This window comes from Catharus ustulatus, chromosome 8 (assembly GCF_009819885.2).
Source record: "Catharus ustulatus isolate bCatUst1 chromosome 8, bCatUst1.pri.v2, whole genome shotgun sequence".
Classification (NCBI taxonomy): Eukaryota; Metazoa; Chordata; class Aves; order Passeriformes; family Turdidae; genus Catharus; species Catharus ustulatus.
The window spans coordinates 19,060,768-19,076,295 of record NC_046228.1 but is presented as its reverse complement, the minus strand read 5'-3'; the positions used below and the strand labels follow the sequence as shown (position 1 = coordinate 19,076,295).

Below are 15,528 nucleotides of genomic sequence, written 5' to 3'. Positions count from 1 at the left end.
TTTCCACCTGTGTTTGTCAGGGGCATGAAGAAATAGTTGCACTTTTTAAAATTGTACAGGAGTTCTGTTCATATTCTTTAGGGCCTTAACTATGTTGTGATAAGCTTAATGTGAGAATAGCAGTTGGCAGTTTGAGCTTTGGGAGATACTGCCGCAGACTAATACTAAAAAGCATTAAATAGATTCTAGTCAATCAGCATGTCCTAATAGGGCATGGAAGAGAGGGAGGGGGAATGTCCTTAACTTCTGACTCCTGAGAAAGAAAAACCCCTAAAAAAAGGTGTAGATTATTAGCTGGGAGGTCCAAGCCCAAGAAGTAATGCTGACCAAACTTCCCCCTTGTGCGGACCTTGGGAGGCCACAGTTTCTTATAAGCCCTGCATCTGAACAGAGTGCCATGTGATGCAGGTTGTGGTTTACACAAGCAGTGTCAAGTAACCAGGAGAGGTTAATCACAGCAAAATGACAAGATGCAGAGGGTTTTGCTGTGCTGCCTGCTGACAGGTTTACTTTATTCAGCATATCATCTGTGCATACAGTTCTGTTTAGCTAGAGTTAAAAGACTGCAGGGCAGCCAAGCTCAAAGAGTTGAGGCATTGCTCATGAGAGTGACCCCACTAGCCTGTGAATATCCACACAGCATTTATGATGCTGAGAAGGCCTGTTTGTGGTCAGGAATGGAGCACTGGGCACTTTCTCCTTAGTAAGAATGGGATCCTCCTCAGAACAATAATTATTTGTATTGTCTTTGTATTCAGTTTTGCAGCCTCCCAGCTGCCTGCTGTTCATGTTTGATTTTCAGTTAACCTGCGACATTGTTGCCCAACTAACCTCTCTCCAAAGACATGGGAAATTTTGTTCCTGTTTTACAGGTGTCACTCAATCTATCCTGAGTAAATAAAGAGTTGCTGTCAGTGCTGAGATTGAAACCCAGTAGTAACTCGTGGATTACTTTTTCTCACCTTCTACCATTTGCTGGCTCAGAGAGAAAGTCAAATTATTTTTTTCCTTTCATTTTTCGGAGGAGCAAGAGCAAAGTACATTAACTGAATTGGCACACAATAGCATTGCACTTTGTTTTCTGTTGCCACGTCACGTTTCTGCTTGGAATTTAGCCTGCACTGAGATTCCTTCTGCTCTCTTTTTTGCTTATGTATATACTGACATTAGCTTCTTTGGAGAGAGTAACTAGTGCTAGATCAAAATACATTTATTTAAATTAATTTCTACAGCTCATTTAAACCAGCCTGCAGTGAAGACTTGAGTATGTTAATTTAGATCCCATTCTTTTTTTCTGAAACTCTCCTGTAATTGGGACATATGAAAAAGAGAACTATATATGAAAGAAAATCTGGGGTCAGATAGCAAGATTGGGGGGTGGGGTGTTAATGAATTCTTAAATATCTGGATTCATTCTAGTAAAACTGTATTTGCTGCCTCAGGAGGTAGAAATTCACTCTTTTGAGAGCAATGTCTTCTCATCATGCTTCTGATGTGAATATTATCACGTCAGCTGTATCTCTCTGTTCTAAACTCTTTGTGAAATTTCTTTCAGAGTCTGGAAAATGAAGCTAAAAGAAATTGAGCGAACAGCTGTGCAGGCATGGAGTCCGGCAAACAACCACCCTATTTACCTAGCAACAGGTAAGGTTCTTCACAATTTGTGAATATTAGAGTATGAATCAGAGAAAAATTATATGTAGAGTTGTGTGGGCTTTAGCTTTCAACACTTTCCACCTTGATAGTCTCTGGAAAACTTGCAAGCAATATACCAAAACCATTAAAGCTTTTATTTTTTTTGAAGTAACTGGTAGAAAATTACTTCTATGCCCAACTTTGACATTTTAAATGTGAATGATTTTTCAAAGGTCAAATACACAATTTTTTATTTTCTAATTAAAGGCTGTATGGACTCCAACACTGCTTGCTATTCTGCATTACACCCTTCCTGTGCCTGGGGAGAAAAAAAGAGTTAATTCAAGTAATGTTCGTTTAAGGTCCCTTGTACTTGTCTGTCTTCATTCATAATCATGTAACTTGCCAATCAAATACTATAAACCTCTTCTCCCTAAAGTTGCCTGTTTTGGTTAACATTCCATTTACACTACTCTTGCAAAACCTTAAATTTTATTTTGTTGATTTTATTAATTAGTCACTATTGTTATAGTAATTTTATTTCCTGAAGCAAAAAGTGAGCCCGTTGACTGAGTTGGCAGTGGGCAAGTTTGTCTGTGTGGAACTGACAGCTCCAGTGGTTTTGTTGGGTTTGCACAGGAAGGCTCTGGTAGCTGGTGGCTTCTGTAAGAAGCTTCCTCTGTATCCACTGCAGACAATGCCAGCTGGCTTCCAGAAGGACTCAGCACTGTCTGAGGCTGAGCCTGGCAGTGGGAGCACATCTGGGATAACACAGTTAATGGGAGGGAGAAAAAATGTCCTGTGTAACTGAAGCACAAGAGAGGAGTGAGAATATGTGAGAGAAACAGTGCTGCAGTCACCAAGGTCCATGCAGAAGGATGGGCTGGAGGTGCTTCAGGGGCAGAGAAGAGCTTTCTCTGCAGCTTAGTGAGGCAGGCTGTCACCCCCACAGCCCATGGAGGTCCATGGTGCGACTGATACCCAACTACAATCCACCCTGCTGGAGAAGATGCATGCCAAAGGATGCTGTGGCCCTGTGGAAAGCTGGAGCAGGCTCTTGGTAGGGCCTGTGGCCACATGGAGAGAGGACCCACGCTGGAACAGGTTTGCTGGCAGGATTTGTCACCCTAAGGGGGACTGAGGTTGGAGAAATCTGTTCTGAAAGACCACCCCATGGAGGGGACCCACACTGGATCAGTTTGTGAAGAACTGCAGCCTCTGGGAAGGATTTGCATTGGGGAAGTTTGCAGAGAACAAGACCAGAGTTTTGGTTGAGCCAAAGGTCTTGGCTTCAGTTTGCTTTAGATCAGAAACTGTGTAGTTTCATAATTTGTACTGCTTTTTAATAGTCCTATGGGCAATTTCCATGCTGTAAGCATCCCTGTGGTAACTGGGCGACAGTTTGTCTGGCAGTGTCCCACTAGGCAATGTTAAATCAACTTGTAACTTTTCTTCCATAAGAGTAAGGAGAAAGAAGGAAGCTACCAAACTGTGACTGCTAGGTGTCTGTGGGTTGTTGAGGCATGTTTAGTTGGTTACAGTTGAAGAACTTATGCTGTAGAGTAGGTTTACAAGGTCTGATTTAGACATGTCATGACTGAGGAGCAGTATGCAGAAGTACTTGAGGTCATAATTGTAGCTGGATTTCATTATGTCAGTACATTTGTAATTTGGAGAAGAGCTTAATATCAAAAGCCACAGCTGCTTCGAGGAGGGTGCATGAGTTGCACCTATCCCAAGAAAGTAAGTTATCTGTGTAATGTAACCTTGGTGACCAAAGTTTCTTGAAGCACTTTTAATTTCTTTTGAAACCTTTGTCATAATTGTTGATTCCTTTCTCTGAGGTGTTCAGACCTGTCCTCTTTTGAACTGTTACAACCCCAAGGTTGTGTTGACTACGAAGAATAGGTTTTCAGTACCTTACTCTTTTTGTATCTTGTGCTTTTGATAAAAATGCCCACTTGTGTTGGCCTTGTACTTCTGCTAGGAACATCTGCTCAACAACTGGATGCATCCTTCAGTACAAATGCCAACTTGGAAATATTTGAGGTTGACTTCAGGGATCCCTCCCTGGACATGAAGCAGAAAGGAGCACTTCCTGCCTCAAACAGGTACTAGAGGTTCATACTGATGTATCAATCAATGAAACTGAAAAGGGTTTTCTGGTGCAAGAAAGGAGAGGAGGAAATAATGTTTACAGCATATAAAGTGATCTTTTGACTCAATAGAACTCTCTTCAAAAATGGAACTTTTGTTGATACAGATCATATTGGGTACAAAAGTAGATCAATTGGACTATTAGAGAAATCTGAATTGACTTGTATGGTAGTCAGTCAGTAGAGACATGCATAATGTGAATTTGCTGGGGCTAACAATTTGCACTGAAGAGACCATAGAGACAGTGAAACTTACTTTCCAGCTTGTTTTAAAATGACATGTTTTCTTAGGCTCATCAGTGTGACTGTCGTATCCACCCAGTGTAAAACACACCCTGGATTTCTAACTAGCAGATTTTAAATGGTGTAAACATATTGTTCAGATGACAGCTCTGAACATGAAGGCATGTAGATCTCTTAACTAATTTTCAATAAAATGTAGGCTAGAGGATTTCACCCACCAAATCCCATGTGAGGTCCTTAAAGTTTTAAACAAACAACAGCCAAAAAAATAGAGACAAGATCTTCCTTTTTAAGTTCCCTTGAAATATCATTGGAAGGAAGCTTATTTCTTTTATTGTGTGCAAGAGCTGCAATCCTGTTAAAAGAAAGATGATTGTTTAAAGTGCAGACTGATGGATATGTTTGATAAGTTGAAATGTGGATGTGAGTTTTGGTGATAAAGAGGGTGTCTTGGTTTCCACCAAACATGGCCTATGCCAGCCTTATTCTCTTCTTTTTTCAGGTTTCATAAGCTGATGTGGGGGAACTTTGGAAATGGGTCTGCAGAGCCCTCTGGGGTGCTCGTTGGTGGGGGAGATAACGGAGTGCTGACAATGTACAGCGTCCAGCGCATCTTGACTTCCAAGGGAGACCCTGTCATTGGCCAGACAGAGAAACACTCAGGTCCTGTTCGAGCCCTCGACTTCAACCCTTTTCAGGTGTGTAACATTAAGAGACCAAAGGGAAGTTAATCTCCATATTAGAAAATACATTCCTTTGTGTATAGATTTGTAAAGTGAAGGGACAAATTTTAACTTAAGAGGCACAGTAGTTGTGACAAGGCTGGTTTGAGACTCAAATTTGGGTTCTGTTATAGGTGACCTTGTTCAAATCACTTACCTCTTTATAAAAACATGACTTGTAATATTGTTACATGTCAAACCACTGTCCTTTCAAAATTAGAATGTCTGTTTTTTTTAATTTGTTCAGTTGCTGTTTAATTCAATGGGGCTCTAATCACATTTGAAAGGACTGCAACATAAATGAGAAGTGAACAGAATATGGTTCTTGTGGTAGCACAGAGGCAAATGGAAAATTGTCTGCAGTCATTTGTGAGAAACTTGCATCTTCTTAGAAGAAGAAATGTCCTTGGCGCCAGGATGCAGGGCAAAGGCTCAGCTGGCCAGAGGTGCTGGTTTCCAGGCCTGTGGCAGAATTTCGTCATGATTAACAGCAGCCACCTGCACAAAACAGACAAATTTTAAATGTGTCTGTACTAGACCACAGTGGATGGCATGCAGGCCAGAGATGTGCTTGGTTTATAATCCAGTCAGTATCTTTATGCATGCCAGTGGCTATGAAATACAGCTCTCACCTCACTTTGGGAGATTTTTGGGTTTTTGCTTCCATTTATTTTTAAGAAATCTGTAAGCAGGAATCTCAGCTGAGCTTTTCCTTTTTATTTTTCTACAGAGTAATCTCTTGGCTTCTGGAGCCAATGATTCTGAAATTTTCATCTGGGACTTGAATAATTTCAGCGTGCCTATGACTCCAGGGACTAAATCACAGGTAAACGAGTTTTCCTGTGGGCAATACTCCTGCAGGGTTTTTTTCTCAGTAGGCAAGACAAAAAGATGTGTGTGGAGACATTCTAGCCTGGTCAGTCTGTGAAAGGGGAATGACTTTGAAGTCTGTCAGGAGAGAGATGAATCAGAAGAGACTGGTTGGTTTCATTCTTGGAGGTGGAAGAAGTGTAAAGGGAGGGGGGATAGACTGGCAGGCTCTGGAAGTATGCACTTTTGCATGGATGGGTAAGCTCTTTGTGGATTTGAATCAAGTAACTGACCAGTTTATCTTGTGATCCAGCTGGGCCATGTGTGATGGATTAAGAAGGTTCATTGGACCTTCTCTGAGAAATGAATTTATTTCAGGCTTCAGCTGAGGCTTTTATATCTCATGAAAGTCATATCCCTAGCAGAGCCCGTGAGCCATTAAATGCATCTTAGCTATTGCTCCCAGTTTGAAGAGGAAGAAGTTTCTGATCTTCTGATGCTTATTATATTACTCAGGGCAGTCAACTTCTGAAAGTAGAAAGATCATAGTAAACTTCAGTAAAAGCAGCCCAGGTTTTTTCCCCAGTAAGTCTCCTGTTTGTTTCCTTGCCTATCTCCTGCATTGCAGCAGATACAATAACAGCAATTACCCATGAATACTTCATTGTTTTCCATCTCACTGCCCTCTTGAAATGTTGCACAAGGTCATCTTTCCATTTAAGTTCATCTGAGAAGTTGGTGTAGAAACATATGTGTGCTCAGCTGCAGTTCTCTCTGGAGTGACTTACAACACATTTCGCCAGCGTAGGATCTAGTACCTGCTCCTCAAATGCAAAGGTACTTTTCCAGGTGACATTCCCCCATAGAATTTTACTGTACTCTGAGTAAAGGGCTTTCCCTAGTCTTTCTGGTTAGTGCTGCTGGTATTTCCAGTTAATTGATCAGCAATTTAAGAGAGGAATCTATGCATCATCAAATCCCTAATCCCTCAATTAAACTATTGACAGACTCCTGTGGTTTGTGTTCCTTCAGCTTGGGAATAATGGATGTGTGGCCTTTCCTGTCTTGGCAGCCTCATGAAGACATCAGTGTGGTGTCCTGGAATCGGCAGGTGCAGCATATCCTGTCCTCTGCTCACCCCAGTGGCAAGGCTGTGGTTTGGGACCTCAGGAAGAATGAGCCCATCATCAAAGTCAGTGACCACAGCAACAGAGTGAGTGGAGAAAAGGCTGCATTTCTAACTAGCTTACAGCTTGCCACATGTGGCTACAAAGCAGTGGCACAGACTCTTGGGACAAGTGGTTTTATTCTAGGAGCTGTTGGAACTAGTTCTCTTGGAGACATAGCATCAAAGCACCTCTTTTTATTCTTTCCTGAGTGAAATGGGGAAAGAAGATCCCTTACTGTTCTTAAAATTCATGCACTCTTGCATTCAGTTTGTGTTCACAACTTGTTTATGAGAAGCCTTCCAGCTTCCTTTGGACTTTGACTTCTGTTCTGGGTTTTTTTTTGCTATGAAGAGAAGGTAGAAATACTTACTGCCTGGAGCAAGGCATTACTAGACTTGGTTTATGTCAGGCATTCTAGGCGAGTTCTATGGCTTTGGCCCATTTGTGCTATTGCCAGCTTACTTTGCTGAATTTTCAGCCTGTGTGCTATTTTTGTCCCTAGATGCATTGCTCAGGAATGGCCTGGCATCCAGAAGTTGCAACCCAGCTAGTCCTTTCCTCTGAGGATGATCGTTTGCCAGTGATCCAAATATGGGACTTACGCTTTGCTACCTCCCCTCTCAGCCAGCTGGAAGGGCACACGAGGTGAGGACTTGCATGTTGTGTTGCATCTTTTCAAGGCAGACATCTGGGAGACTGGACTTTGGGGAACTGTGATTTTCTCCTGGGGTTGCTTTTTTTCCCAGATGAATCTGATTGAAGGTAGAGATGAGAACTAGCATATTTGAGCCAAGGTGCTGGTGTGTAGTGCTTTCTCAGTGACTGGGTGGCAGAGCAGGCTGTACAGGAAGTATGACTGATTTCTTTCTGATCTATTTTAGGGGAGTTCTTGCTGTTTCGTGGTGCCAGGCTGACCCTGAGCTGCTGTTGAGTAGTGCCAAAGATAACCGGATCTTATGCTGGAACCCAAGTATGGGGGAGGTATGTAACCACAGCTATCAGAACACATGGTCTGCTTTACATTGTGTGCTTTGCTCTGTGTGTGTCCTTCCCTGTATCCTTGTGGAGTGCCAGTGTAATTCCCTCAAGCGTGTCTTATGCACTCTTTCTGTCTGGAGTGAATGAGCGTGGTCCATATCCAGATTGAAATAGGTTTTTGCTGACCTTTGTCCAGAGATCAGAGAGGGACCTAAACTTTAATTAAAGTTTAGTTTCAACTATTTATGATTACTCTTGCTATGCTAACACTTCAGTGTTCTCTCTTTCCTTGTGTTTCTTCTTTTTCCTTCTCCTAGAGTAGAAAGTTCTTTTGGGAGGAAATTTGAAGGGGAGCAAAGAGCATTTGGAGAGGGTCACTGAGAAGGGAACAATGTAGTTAAACAATGCATGTAAACTTTATTTATAATAAAATGGTTTCACATGTATGTGCTTATCTAGTCATGTATCTCAGAATTACCATACTTGGTATATTAAGGTATCACGTGAATTAAAGTGGGGCTGTTTAAAAATTTTTTGTGCACACCCATTCATTCAATACTGAGTTCCTGGATAAAACTGAACTTTGGACAATGCAGTTGATCTTGATGATAGCATGGAGAAAGTGCTCTAACAATAATGAACAAAGTCCAGATGGGAACCCCAGGCTAGATTAATTTCATGGGACGATATCACTCAGCTTTTGCCTTGGAGGCAAGGAAAAAAATGAATCAGTTTTCCTAAAATGTATGAAATGCTGCTTTTGTAGTTTGATAGGATGTGATGCTCATTTTGTGTAGATCTCTGAAACATTCCTGACATCTAATTTTTACAAAAATATTTTCACTGTCTTTTAGTGGAAAACTTAAAAAAATTGGTGTGGCTGACTTATAGTTATGCATGCTGCTGTAGATTTGCAGAGTCCAAATTTAAATCAGACTTTCAAGTATAAACTACTGTTAGGGGGCTTTTTTTCACTTGGTACCAATGGACAGCAGATTTTCAGGTGAAAAAGTTGTGAAGCTTTACAGTATTAAGGATTAATACAGTTATATAGAATGGCTGGTCTCATAAGTTTGAGGGAAGTAATGGTTTCTCTGGGTGTTGGGGATGTTTGGTTTCTTGGGATTTGTTTGTTAGCTTTTCTATTTGGTGATCTAGATTTTAATATAAGCAAATGATAGCAATTTGCTTCTGCCTGGAACAGAAAACACAGATCACGTTCCCACAGAAAAGGAAGCTGTGATTGTCTGTGCATTGTTCCTGTAAACCATAAAGGAAATATATTCATTTTACAAATGGGAGGTTTAAAGTCAAGGCTGTGTTAGTGAGTTGCCCAACATCAGGCAGGAAATCTGTGACTGGGCCATGAATTGAACTTTGGCTTTTTCAGTGCTGAACCATAAACTTGTTGGCTGCAATGTCCTTCATAGTTCATGTGCAGCTATTACATTCCTCTCTTGTTCTATTTTTTTTTTCTTTAGGCTCTTTATTTTCCTTGTCACATTTGTTACTCCACCCTATTTTTTCTGTTTACGTGATCTTGCTTATAACGCATTCTTGCCTCTTTGACTTCTTGTTTTAGTGTGTTGTTTTCTGGTGTCTCTCCCTTGGTTAACAGCAAATGTGACAATGCTATAGTATTCTGTTACAGTAGTACTTAGAAAGCAGAGCAAAACTGACCGTTCACTTTTGGATTTTGTACTACAGTCAGAATCAGTGTAATGTGAGCTTTCTATGACTTTCAGCTGTTTTAACTCAAGGTGCTATAAGTTGGTTACAAATGCATGCTTCAATAAGCAAAAATAAGAGATTTGTATGCAATGGTCACATGTAAATAAGATGACATGCTTGCTGTGGGCAAGTACTTTGGGGAAAGCAGGCTGTTTGTGTTGTGCTTCTACCTTCTCTCTTTCTGTCATAGGTGGTGTATGAGTTGCCCATTCGGAGTCAATGGTGCTTTGATGTCCAGTGGTGTCCTAGGAATCCTTCAGTCTTCTCTGCTGCCACTTTTGATGGGTGGATCAACGTTTATTCTGTTATGGGTGGGAACTTAGAAGCTCAGCAGAGGACACAGGCTGACAAGGTAAAGTCGTGTGACCGTGCTGGACCATGACAAACCAGCAGTTTCTCTCATGACTGCTCAGAGAGGTAGAAGCATACATGTGTAACAGGATCACTTTTGAGTGATGCAGTCTGTCCCATGCACCAGGACCTAAGGCTGTATGGTGTGGGAACCAGAAGTTGCCTGTGTGGGGGCTTAATAATCCCACCAGATCCCAAAGGGAGACCACATTGCCTCTGACAAGGTGTGTAAAGAGAACCAAGAGCAAGCGCAGTTGTGATGTTAAGATACACTTTATTGTTATTACTCTTAGACTAAAAATAAAGCAGCACACAAGCTACTAATTAATAGGATACGTTATTCTTCATTAGTTTAGAAGGTAATTTTATAAAGTGGTTTATAAACCACTATTAGCAATTTTCCTCAAGTCTTTTGACTACAACTTGAAGCATGTTAATATTTTTGATACTGAAACCCATTACTTAACCAATGAGTAGATGAGCAAACTCTGAACAGATTAAATGTCACTACTGTCTAAAATTTTAGTTTTAATCTGGTGTCTAGTCTTTTAATTCCCTCCCTCTGTCCCAGCTAACAAATGCCTTACAATACAGGTTTTAAGAGAATACGTATGAGCTGGCTTAAGTGTTATTTATATAGTCATTTACAGCTGACTGAGTTCAGTTTCATAGGATTTGCAAGAGACAGAAAATACTTTATCAAGCAACAGCTGCGGGAGATTAAGGATTTATTTAACCCATGGAGAATTTTCTTCCTCTGCATTCTTCATGGGCATGCACCACTGTTCAAAACTGGGAACAGTAGTGTTGAAAAATTCCTGAATAAATTGAATAACAAGAACACAAGCAGGAGATAATGACAGCTATGGTGACAGGGAGTTCGTGGCCAAGAGGTCTTTCCCTTACGAATTCAGTAATCTCAGGACAGAAACTCTGCTGAAGACCAGGTTGTGTATATTTATTTATTTAAAGTTTAGTGTGTTTGATATAAGCTGTTCCTCAAGAAATATTCTTTCTTTGGAATCAGTTTCCTCTGAAGAAAGACAAAACATTGCCTGTGATTGTAAGATTTGGCAACCTTAGCTTGATCAGCTTTTTGCTTCCTTTTGGGAATGCTGGTTAGCTGAACTTTAAAGCTATTCCCTATGGTCCAGTCAAACTTGAACAGGATTATCTTTAGCAAACAACAAATCTGTGTGAACAATGTTAAAAATGAAAATTGCTTGTGAACAGCATTGTATGTATGTTCACTGACTCCTTAAATGTCAGAAATCTGGCTTATGGGCCACTTTTGCCACTTTCTTGTCTAGACAAGAAGGTTTTATTTCATCAGTCTCATCTAAGCCAAAAAAACTTGAGACAGTCCTTGAAACTAACCCATTTGAAACACTCCAGCAACAAAAAGGGAGTCAGAATTCCTTTGTGAGAAAAACAAGAAATAAGTCGGTCAACTTTTGACCATATGTTGTCATTATCTTGCATAAAACAAGTAATTTTGCAACTCCTATGTTTGAGCTGGATGCTAGGCCTAGCAGTGTTTTTTCATGAAATTTGCATCTTGCTAAGGAAAAACTACTTGAAAATCTCTTAGGGTAAAGCTTCCTTGAGAAACAATTTCAAAATAATGTTTTGAAATACCATTTCTCTTGCATACGGGCTCGGTAGTATTCCATAAAAAGGTGCTGTACTATTCTCATTCTTCATCAACGTGGAAAGTAACTAGTTCCTAAGCAATAGTTTTTGTGCTTACTCCATACAGAAAAGAATTGAATTATATTTTCTTCCTATTTCCTTCTGATTCTAGATCTCTTCCTCCTTCAACAACCTGGATCCCTTTGGCACAGGACAGAGCCTTCCTCCTCTGCAGGTGCCAGAGCAAGTAACTCAGACCACCTTGATTCCACCATTAAAAAAGCCTCCCAAGTGGATTCGCAGACCTGTGGGGGTTTCATTTGCAGTAAGTGAATGGAGCATCCTTAGCTGAAAATGCAATAGATGTGTTGTCTTGTGGCAGAATCTTTTTTCACTGAAGAAACATGTATCTTCCTGTTGCTAGTTGTTTTAATGCCTGTTTAAGGTACATTATGGCATCCCTTGAAGTGAAGGTTGTTTACTCTCAACATTCAGATATATTTCCAACAAGAAAGAGTCCTGTAGCAGAGAATGGGAAATTATAAGTAGGAGTTAACAAAATCTAAGAAAAATTTGTAAAAGCTGTCCTTGCAGGCTGACATGCATTCCCATTCTCTGTCTGTCTCTTTCCTACCCAGGCATTTAATTTTCCTCACATCATTGCTCCTATATTGGAGAGCTGAATTGTTCTTTTAGCCTCTTGCTTGACTTTGTCTATCTAGTGCCTGCTCTTCACCTGATAGTTTTTATCATTGCAGTGTGCCTCTCCATGTAACAAAAGAACTAACTGTTCTTGTCAATGGTACTTTTTCCTCTGTGCCTCTCTGGCACTTCCAATTGGCTAGGCCTGATAGGATATGCACAAGTGTCAAGTTTATCAGTGTTTAGTTCAGCTGAAGGGCTTGTAATGACAACTCCCTCAATGCTCCCTCGTCCATCCATACACACAAGTTCCTTGTGATCACTGCTGGAGCTTGGGTCTCCTTGCTAAATGAAGAACTAAGTGAGTAGCTTTTGCCTTTGTTTATAAGAATACTTACTGTGTCTCCCTCTGTCATTCTCAGTTTGGAGGAAAACTGATTACCTTTGGTCATACCAAAGCTCCTGGACAGCAAATGCAGCAGACTTATCCACACCAGGTATTCATCAGTCAAGTCACTACTGAAACTGAATTCCTACTCCGATCCAAAGAACTGCAGATGGCCTTGCAGTCAGGGAACCTCCTGGATTACTGCCAGGGCAAGATCCAGACAGCCAAGCTGCCAGTTGATGAGAACCTTTGGAACTTCTTGAAGGTAGGATGGCTGTGGTGAAATACAGAGGTCAGTTCTTCTATATTACTGGGGTGGAATATGGTCCTCTCTAGCCCTTTATATTCTTGTTCTTTAAAATATAAAATGGAATTGAATGAATATACTAATTTCTTTTCTAGAGAAAGTTGAGGTGTTGGAGGTTCTTTTGGTTTTCATTAGGAATGGTCTTTTCAGTGGACTTGTTTAGGCTTCCTGAAACTGGATTTTCTCATCTCAACACACTGCCAAGCTATATCTGCCTGTTACCTGTGGAGCTGTACGTTATTATTTTTCAAGATGAAGTCCAAATGGACAATGAGATACCCTAGAACAAGGGAGAGAGCTGTGGTGGCATGAGACTGACTATCCTTCATGGACAATTTGGTAACATGAGAGTCTGGTAACATGATGGTAAGAGGTCTTCCTTCTGAAGAGGCAGAACTTAGTCTGGGCAGTGGTTTCCAGACACTTGTAACAGACTGTTTGGAGGGCAGAATCTTGGCATCTTTGCCATAGTATTATATTTGCATGGGGAATCTTGAATAGGATGGCCAGCTGTAAATCTAGGTGGTGACAGTGGTCTCCATCACAACAATTTCTTTAGCTGACTTAAATGAGAGACATCAAACTGTCATTTTTAGTAACTTTTAATAATCCATCTGGTGTGTGGTCCTAGGAGACCACTCCAACACACAGAGGCTCTATTACTGTTGATTGTCTTAAACTACAAACTAGGCTTCTGCACAAGTGTCCTGCAGCACCATTCCTGCTTCTGCAGGAACAGTTTCTGAAATGAACTGTTTGCAAGTATATTATCCATGTAGAGTTTGAATATTTGTGTAGAAAGAGCAACATTGGGACTTAACTGAGGCAGATTCTCCTTGTTAATCATGCATTAAACCATATAAATGGTACCTATCAATTAGCCTGTGTGCAGCCTGTGGGAATTTTTGGGCATGTCTGAAATCCTCGTGAGGGAGCTTCTGTAACAGTCAACTAACTCTTGTGAAGCCAGCTAGCAATTCAGGCAACCACCTTGTCTCATTTCATCCAGACTCAAATCAGTCAATTCTCTCTATGAAAAGATTAGCTTGGCAATTCTAGACTGTCCAGGGGAATTAATGACCAAGTATACAAGGTATGTATGCAGTCATGGTCTTGATACACGGTTGTACCTCAGTTGTAACTGTGGCAAACTTGAGTTTTGCCCTTTTATCATGATTGTAACTTAAATTCCATACATCTTTACACAACAAAGTCCACACAAGGTGGACTTTTCATAGTTGAATTCTTTATCTATAAACTGACCTCTAAACTTTGCTGCTGCCAGAAGCAGCTAACTATTTTCAGTGTGTAGATGTCTATGACTTTACATATTTTTTCTCTTTTTAATATCCATTGGGACTCAGGTGAATTTGGAGCAGGACTCCCGGACTAAACTTCTCAAGTTGCTGGGCTACAGTAAAGAGGATCTTCAAAAAAAGGTAAGGGATATTTCCCATAGATAGAAACCTTTACAGGACTAGAGTTGCTTCAGGAGAGTTGTAGGTTCCTACTGGAATTGAGCAAGTGATCTCATAGCACACAAAAGACCAAACTGTGTGAAATTTCAGCTGGGAGTCATGTGAAGTATATTTCACTAAAAAGCAGATGCAACCACCTGTAAGGGTGTAACTGTAGCTGTACTGAATCAAGCCAAAGGGGCTTGAGCCCAATTATCTTGCTTTCAGTTGTTGGTGCACTGGGAAGTGTTTAACAACAGTGCAGTTGTGAGAGCTTCTCTTAGCATTCAGCTTTCTGCATCTCAGGGGATTCTTCAACCAGGAAGAAGGTTACAGGTGGAGACAGTCTGGCATAGTAATGATGGATAATGCTCTGAAAAGGATAAATAGTCACTGATGGGCAGCCAGCCCAGGAATGGGGAGAAGTGGAAGTTTTCAAACAGGTGAAAGAGTTGAGGGAATTGTATCTGGGACTTGCCAGTCTCTTGGTAGTTTTGCTGTCCAAGTGCTTACTTTGACAGGGACTTTACTCTGTGTGTCTGTTACTTTTCTAGATCACCTCATGTTTGAGTAATGGGATCCCAGATAAACAGCCCCTTCCTGAGGCAGGCGATAAAAACGCTGGACCAGATCAGGTATGTCCTGTACATCTTGCTAGCTTGGGAGAGCAGAGCGGGGCAGAATGAACTAGAAGGTCTAATTCCAACCACAACTTGCTGGGCTCAATGCTGGCATTGCAGAGGGCAGTTTACAGGCCTGTCAGACCCTCACAGGGTCAGACTAAATGATAATAACTTTCCCTTCTGGCTTTAAAACTAATCAGTGAACAGTGAAGGACTCCTGCTATTTCTGCAAGAAGGTTTGCTTCTCCTGTGTTGATGTCTTCAGTGGTAGAATTACTCTCACCCCAGCTTAACTTGAGGCTACTTTCTGGATTTCCTTTGTGAAGTTTCTGCTCTGGTATTTCTTTCATTTTCACCTCTATCCTCTGAAATATATTTTCACATAATTTTTGGGATATCCATCTTCAGATGCCTTCCAAGGCCTGGTTCACTGTAAATTTTTCTCCTTTGAGGTACCTAAAACTTCTATCTTCTGATTAGTAATCATCTTCACAAGCCTCAAACACTGGCTGAGATATTCTAGGAGCAGCAATTGTGTCCTGCGTTTCAGTAAAGCACCATGCATGGCTGTGATCCAACCTGTTATTTACAGACTTTACTTGTTGGTCTTGTCTCTGTTCCATCCAAAATAGTTCACCCTGCTCAAGGGCTGACAGCTGAATTGATGAATGCTGCCCAGCAGTG

At 41.0% G+C, this 15,528-nt stretch overlaps 1 protein-coding gene across 3 annotated transcripts in view; it reads left to right on the top strand.

The window, feature by feature from the left end:
* Nucleotides 1-15,528, top strand: part of SEC31B (SEC31 homolog B, COPII coat complex component) — a 34,919-nt gene that overhangs the window by 2,815 nt on the left and 16,576 nt on the right. For all 3 annotated transcript variants that reach the window (XM_033065863.1, XM_033065864.2, XM_033065862.2), the window contains exons 2-13: nucleotides 1,556-1,644; nucleotides 3,623-3,746; nucleotides 4,537-4,732; nucleotides 5,487-5,582; nucleotides 6,639-6,779; nucleotides 7,238-7,380; nucleotides 7,617-7,716; nucleotides 9,635-9,796; nucleotides 11,600-11,752; nucleotides 12,492-12,722; nucleotides 14,129-14,203; nucleotides 14,776-14,856. In XM_033065863.1, coding sequence (XP_032921754.1) covers nucleotides 1,566-1,644; nucleotides 3,623-3,746; nucleotides 4,537-4,732; nucleotides 5,487-5,582; nucleotides 6,639-6,779; nucleotides 7,238-7,380; nucleotides 7,617-7,716; nucleotides 9,635-9,796; nucleotides 11,600-11,752; nucleotides 12,492-12,722; nucleotides 14,129-14,203; nucleotides 14,776-14,856 — 1,581 coding nt within the window. In that variant the 5' untranslated portion in view covers nucleotides 1,556-1,565. The remainder of the gene's footprint in view (nucleotides 1-1,555; nucleotides 1,645-3,622; nucleotides 3,747-4,536; nucleotides 4,733-5,486; nucleotides 5,583-6,638; nucleotides 6,780-7,237; nucleotides 7,381-7,616; nucleotides 7,717-9,634; nucleotides 9,797-11,599; nucleotides 11,753-12,491; nucleotides 12,723-14,128; nucleotides 14,204-14,775; nucleotides 14,857-15,528) is intronic.